Source organism: Biomphalaria glabrata, chromosome 16 (genome assembly GCF_947242115.1).
Source record: "Biomphalaria glabrata chromosome 16, xgBioGlab47.1, whole genome shotgun sequence".
Classification (NCBI taxonomy): Eukaryota; Metazoa; Mollusca; class Gastropoda; family Planorbidae; genus Biomphalaria; species Biomphalaria glabrata.
In genome coordinates this window covers 7642415-7650155 of record NC_074726.1, presented here as the reverse complement: position 1 = coordinate 7650155, position 7741 = coordinate 7642415, and the positions used below count along the sequence as shown (strand labels likewise).

Genomic DNA, 7741 nt, shown 5'->3' with positions numbered 1-7741 from the left:
AAACCCTCTAAATCTACACCACTACAAACACCAACTAACACAAACTGGTAAAATATAAAACCAACTAACTTAATCACTACAACTACTACACTAGACCTAGATCTACACAAACACACTACATAAACTAGTCTAGATCTACAATATTCTACTACTACAACCAACCCATAACACTAAAACAAGAACACCTTAGCTTAGTACCTTACTATTAGTATTCACTAAGAACCGACTAAGCCACTAAGCCTAAGCTGACTAAGACAACACTACAGAAACAAAATAACACTAGATATTTCCCTAGATTCTAGATCTACAGAAGCAATAAATGAATAACAATTAATAGTCGTAATAAATGCAGCAGAGTAATAGCAGTTATAGCAGTAGCACGTATTTCAGCAGCTTTATTCATCAGTTATTATCAGCAGGGCAGAGTAATAGCAGCAATATTAGATACAGCTGTTATATCCAGCAGTAATAATAATCTGCAATACATAAATGCAAAACTATAAATACAAAATCATATATTCTATTAGATCTAGAACATGAACAACATATTCCTATCAGGCTAAGATGGGCGCCGCCATTTTCAATACAGCATGTTGGGAACAACTGTCAACTCTTTTGAAAAATATTCCAAAAAACTAAATTAAGGGGAGGTTTCACATTAAAACCAAAGTATGTCTTAGAATGGTACTACAGCCATGAAAGTTTCCAAATAGTTTGATAAACACATAAAACGAGTAAAAAAAAAGTCAAATGTCAATTTTGACATTTAGTATGACGTCACCACTGCGTGTTACTATAAATAGTAACAAACATTTGGGAACAAATTCTCAAAAAGTATAAAAGATTTTGAGCTGAAACTTTGCAAATATGTTTATACATATATTATCAACATGCCCTACTAAAATTATTATATTCTGAAGTGTATTACCCTTTGAAAATATTTTTTTGTTTTTGGGTGTTTTTTTTGTAAGCAAAAATCTCAAAATAACATTTTATAAATGACCATAACTTTAAAACTTTTCATTCAATCAAAACCAAAGTAGTAGGGTGTGTTCAAAACATATCTCTCTTGATATGTGCCAATTTTCATGAAGATACATAAACAACTTTTGAAATAGTTTGAATCCATGTCAAGAAATTTGTCAAAAAAATTAAAATGGAGAAAAATGAAATATAAAGGGAAAAAATCTTTTTTTTTCAATGAATACTAACTTAAAATCCCCCCCAGAGATGTGAATCATCAGCCATGGCCTTTAATTGCACTTGCATTCTTTTATCCTGCCTTTTTGCTGTTACTTAGTGTATTTTTCTATGTTTTGGACTCCCCCCCCCCCCCCCCGGCTTTTTTCTGCCTTTTGTTCAACAAGTGACTTCTCTATTTACAATAGTGTCCAAAAATGAAACCCCTTTCAAGGAAGATTTCTGATGAAAGTATTTTTTTTTAGGTTTGGTAATAATTAGTTAGACATAACCTAAGAATGTAAAACTTTACTGGCTTTATGAGGATTGACAGATAGAACAGTTGCTATCCCATTTTTTGCTTATAAAGCCTCTTCTCTGCCATATACCATCACATGATGCAGTTATCTGTTCATGTTTTTTTTTTTTCATTTTATTAGCTGCTGTCAACATGCTTTCATTAACAGTACTTTCAGTTGGGTTGGGCTGCAATATTCATATGGACTAGGGATCTGTGACTCTGTATCTCTGTTGATAACTACACTATAGATAGCTAGTTGAAAGCTCAATTTATATTTCATAGAGAGAAGTTTCAAATAAAAACTCATCTGAAGAATGGCGGCAATGAAAACTATCTTACTTGACAAGCCTCACTTTCTTTCAGTTACTGAATAGTCTGGGGATATTTAGATCTAGTTTACACGTGGTTTTCATCCTGATTTTATTTTTATAATTGATTAGCATGAGTAGGCCTACGTGATATTGTAATAGTTGTACCAAGGAAATAAATAAATAAGGGCTTGAATGTCAACAAATAGATATCCTTTTAATTAGAACTTCAGTAGGTCTACTCTCCTAAGTTATAGATACACTATATTTTAGTTTTTAAGATAAGTCTAGCATATTTACACATAGTGATAGTGTGACATAGATCTAGTAAAAGAAAATATAAAATAGCTATAAACTTACAGGCCGTTTCAGGTACAGAATAATAAAAAATGATTAAATAATCATATGCAAGATTACTAAGATCATCAACTGTCATACAGAGAGCGATATACTTTACTGACCGCTGGTCAACTGTACAGGATGTAGCATGGATTTAACTATTTATACTACCCGCCCTAACCCATATAACAAAAAGCAGAAGTACAAATATTAATTCTGGCACTAGCCTATACAAAATAGAATACGTAAAAATAGCTCTAGCCTATAAAAATACACACAAAAAATAGCTCTGGGAAAGAGATAGTCATTTCTAGTTTCTCCGTAACACATGTAATAATAATGTATAATAATGTATACATATATAAACAAGGAAATCCTATGGCGAACTGGGAGTTAACCACTTAGTGAAGTTGTGACAGCGTCGCATGAGCTTTGCGACACATGTTCTCCAACAAAATGAACCACGCTTACCAAGAGTTGCGATGACATGGGGGCCAATACGAGGAAAGCGCAAAAAGGGACGTCTTCGTATAACTTGGCCTGTCTTGAGCCTGATCACTTCAACCTGATACTGTTTTACTGGCGCCTACCAATCACACCTCACGTGAACACCATCACATAATTCACCCCCCCCCCTTTCCCCTTTTCTTTCTAAATAAAAAAGTGGGGGAGCCTATACATATTGAAACAGATAATATAGGCTACATTCAGCATTTAAGTAACTAAGGTGGTATTGCATAACCCATTGATAACAAAGAATAGAAACATTTTCTAATATCGATTTACAGAAGACGGTGTTAATGATTTTAATATTGTGTACAGCAATAGTAATTACATCTATGGTTTGATGATTAGGTCGAAAAGATCGAAAATTAGTCATGCGTCTCGGTATAGGTGTCTAAATTTTATTGCTAACATAAGAGATAAACAATTACGTACGTTTATAATTGCTGCTCACCCAGTGTCAGAGATTACAGGCTTGAGACGGCTAGAGCGTATATTGTTTGCTTGCTTGAGTTCATGCTCCGATGATAATCATGTAGGGCTCTCATGCACCCAAACTATTGTTGACAATGCCATGCATCAAAGCTGCTCATCTTTTAAATCTTCTTTTTATCTTTTCTCCACACTATCCCTCCCCAAACCCCCCAGCTAGATTCCCCCCCTCCCACCCAATCCCTTTTACAATCATTAGCGATTTGCATGTGTGGGGGGATGGGGCGAGAACCCGTCAGCGTGAAGCCAGTGCTGCAGAGCGTAGCGATGCTCTCTTGCTGAGCTTGGCCACACATCCAGCATTAGCCTGGGTAATGAAATTTTGACGATCAACTCTGAATTAGGCTCTGTCTAGTGGCAAGATTATAGGCACCCACTGTTTCTTTTGTTCTTTCTTCTTTAATCAATTCCCTCTCTATTAGCATTCTACACTCCTTGTGATCTATTAAATAATTGATGTGGTGATGCACATTTCTCACCCACAAATCGATCTAATTATAATGTGCGATATTTTATTTTAAATTGTTGTTTATAAAGCTTTAAAAAGTGGTATAAATACAAACAGGATTTAGTATATGCATGTATTAAACATATCCCATGAAAATACTCCATATTAATTTTAAAATCGGAATGTAACTTTTAAAAGCAGGGAAATTGTATTCAAATGTCCCTAAACTGTAAATATCAGCGTCGGCCACTTAGTATGCTGTAAACATTTAGCACCAAAATATATGTAGGCCTTCACAACAAAATGTTTTATACTTAACAATGGGCGAGTACTAGGCGTAGAAAACCTAGGCTTTTTTTTCAAGAGTTATAGATCTTAGGGTTAAAGTTATTAATGAGTTGTCGCCTCTTTCTAATCTTATTTATATTGTGTTTTTAATTGCGTCGCTGCCAATTCTTTGATTGCATAAATAAGCATTGAACTGACCATAGTTCAGCAGTCAGAAATATTTGTCTTCTAATGGAAGACGGACTATTGTAATAGCTTCACATTCTAAGCAACCATGAGTGTCAGCCAGATCGACCTGACCAGCACGCAAGTCCCCATGTCCACCAAGCCCCCCCAGACGACGACCACGTCGTCTCCGCCGCTGATGAGCAAGCAGGTGGAGATGTTGTTTACGGTGGTGAATGTGGTGGTGCTGTCGGAGTTGGTGTCGCTGCTGGGTATTTTCACCAATGCTGTCACCATGGCGGTGCTGTACAGGCAGGGCTTTAAGCGAACCATCAACATTAGTCTCATGGCAATGGCGTTGTCAGACTTCTTGTCCCTGGTCTCTCTAGCCTGTCTGTGTGTTGGCAATAACCCTTGGTTGATTGACTCCAACGTACCGTTTGATCCTATTGGGGTAAGTATAGTTACGGTCTCTCCTATTCAGGCCTTCTGTAAACACTGCTAAACACAACATAGCACATCTAACACATCAAGAACTTGACAACAAGAGCTCTAAATAATCTGGTGCTTTAATTATGGTCAATGAAAACAGCCAATATGACACAATTCGCAATACATCAACACTAAAAATGCTATACTGTACATCACCGTACTAAACTAATAAACTCTACTGTCTCTATCTCTTGCTAGACTCGTACATTCACTTCAGGACTCCACCAGGACCGACTTCATGGCAGACTAACAGTCCCGGTCTACTCGCTGCCCTGTCTTTGAACTGCACTGCTTTAAACACATTGTGTCTCTCGTACGCTTATGATCAGATGACCATAACAGTGGTCACATTTGCGTGCAAAGTTCATACCAGTACTGTCCCTTGCCCTTCGATATAGCACGCTATACTGTATTGCTGGCCAGTGTCACAAATGTCAGCTGATCACACACAGTTAACCCTATTGCGCCGCCAATAGGGTTACAACAGTATTTCATCAATATCCCTGGTATAGTCAATAGTTTATATGATAGTAACGTTAAGTTCCCCCTTTCAGACCTTGTGGTCTATGGGGCAGATAATGTAAAGGTCTGTGGCCAACGGTTAACAAGAGTGTCATGTGGCCAGCAGAACGACCCACCGCCTTTACTTTTCCCTACTAATGTCAGGTACCCATTAAAGCTGGGTGGACACAGAGGCGCCTAAAGATCCCGAAATAAAAAATCCAAGTCTTCAACAAGATTCGAACCCGAACCCCCGGTTCAGACGCCAAGCGCAGTACCGCTCAGCCACCCCGCGGCTCCGTTTATATAATACGATAGCCTATTGAGGTCTATACACTTGTTTCATAAATACGTTTAAAATGGAAGTCAAAAGCTTAAATTCTAAGTCTAAAATTGCTATCTTGTGTAATTGCAAAACTTCTATTCAAGTCAGAACTCCATGGAGGGCGAAGGAACATCGACGCTGACGCTGTGTTCGTTGGACACACTGGGAAAACTCTAGTTTGACTATTATCATTTTTCAAGTAAAAAAAAAAAAAGTAAAAATTTGGCTAGAGATCTAGATAAAGGATTCTAGGTCTAGATCCAACATCGGTTTAAATAGGATTGTCGCGTTCTTGAAAGGACTATCGCTTTCGAGAATTTCCAAATGCATTATTAATTCAAGAGTTTAATAAATTAATGTTCAGGAAAATTTTGCGCATTGTCTTCTAAGTCTAGATCTAAATGCTTATCATTTGATTATTATAAAGTGTACTACATCTATACATTCGCTTAACCAGGATTCTTTCTCGGGGACAAGGTGGGAGTGGACGGGGTAAAAAAAATGTTCCATCGTTTTTTTAATTTATTAATTTTTACAATAACAATAAGGTGAAATACTCCGCGTGTGAGGATCAAGAAAGAATGCAATGTTTATATAACTTACTTACTAAATGACTAGCCGAAACAGAGTTGAAAAAGGATTAGCCAACTTACATTAACTGACATAGATCTAGAAGAGAACACCTGGCAGCAGGCAGCTTCCGGACGAGACAGCTGGAGATTTCTTACAAAGTTCGCGGGATGCACATTTGAGACCAAAATAAAATCCATAGATGGCGAAAAGAGAACTTAAATCGAACACCAGCGGACAACGGTTATGTCTTCACTGAATGTTTAATGTTCTACGTGTTTCCGGGACCATCAAGCGACAATCCATCGCGCATAACGCACGCTCCTGTAGGTCACAGCTGGGACTGCGTAGCCACGAGAAGTACTGCTCTTCTCCAAAATCTTCGAACTTGAAGACAAGCTTTATTATTTCTTTTAATACGCCTCATATTTTTTCCCAGGTGTCTCGCAATTATATTTAAGTTTTTTTCGCTTTAATTGTCAATTATAAAACAATGTACTCATTGATAGGCCTAACTGGTTTTTTTTTTTGTTTTTTTTTTTGTGTTTCAGGTCTTTTACTTAACAACAGGTTGGCCCAATACAGCCTTTGCACGGGTCACTGGTTGGATTACAGCCTTCATTGCCGTTGAGAGATGCCTGTGCGTCGCCTTGCCTCTAAAGATCCACAGCCTGCTCACTAGGGGGCGCTGCCTGTTTGTGATCATCGCTATCTACCTCGGCGTGATCGCTGGCGTAGTTCCTATCTACTTCACAGCGGCGCTGGATTACAGCAAGTTTGATGCGGCCAAAAATCGAAGCATCGTTGGGCTGAGCCTGATCGGCATAAACAGAGACCAGATCAAAGCCGTGGCGCTTGGAATAAACAACGTATTCTCTCCCTTTACCAGTTTTGGCCTGATCATCATCTGCACGGCTCTACTGGTAGCCAAACTGAACAGCAAAGCGAAATGGAGGAGGAGCGTAACCAGGGACGCCAAGATCATTAAAAAAGCGGCACGGAAAGAGAAAATATCACCAAGTTTCGTCGTGGATAAGCAAATAGTTTTAGTGGAAGAGGAGTATCAGACAGATCCGGAAACCGGAAGTCCTGAAAAGTCAAAAGATGCGTCCAGCGCCAAAGACACAAAGGTGATCAAATTGGTAGTGGCCATTTCGTCCATCTACATCGTCAGCTCCATCCCCGCGGTCATTCATTACATGTGGATGATTCTGGACTCCCAGTACACCGTGGTGGGGCGCCAGAGTAGCGTCCACTTGGCCGTGGCGGGGGTAACCTTCCTTTTCCAGGCCACCAACTCCAGCGTGAGCCTGTTCGTCTATCTGTACATGAGCACCAGCTTCCAGGAAGTCTTCTACACCTTGGTCATCTTTAAAAGCTGTCAGAGAAGAACGCCATGATTTTCATTTGAATACGGCCTCGTTTAAAAAAAAAACCATGCAAATTTGTTTATAAACATAATAAATTGGCGAGAGGCTTTTTTTTTAATTTTAAAGCATTTACAAATTCATTCTTTTTTTTTTTAAATTATTATATGAAAGCATTCAATTCGTCAACATGTAACTAGTCATTGCCGACGCTAAACTAAACAACTGTCACATTTCTTGTGCTCATGCTTGTCTACAAAGACATTTCTAAAATATAAGATGCATAAACATTACTATACTTGTCTATTTCTTTTAAAATCATATTGTTTCAATAATTTCAAAATGTCATTCCTGCTTTTAGGCTAAACTTTGTATTATGAATAAAAAAAAAAAAAAGAACTTCTAGGATTTTCAGCTCCGATAATGTTAGGTCCTCCCAGATCCACTTAATAAAACTGACCA

At 38.1% G+C, this 7741-nt stretch overlaps 1 protein-coding gene across 1 annotated transcript; it reads left to right on the top strand.

Annotated features, from left to right (window-relative positions):
* Positions 1 to 3714: 3714 nt before the first annotated feature.
* Positions 3715 to 7533, top strand: LOC106059665 (uncharacterized). The gene is made up of 2 exons (XM_013217340.2): positions 3715 to 4478; positions 6464 to 7533. Exons 1-2 carry the CDS (start codon positions 4134 to 4136, stop codon positions 7310 to 7312), a joined length of 1194 nt encoding a protein of 397 aa, XP_013072794.2. The 5' UTR covers positions 3715 to 4133; the 3' UTR covers positions 7313 to 7533.
* Positions 7534 to 7741: the final 208 nt, after the last annotated feature.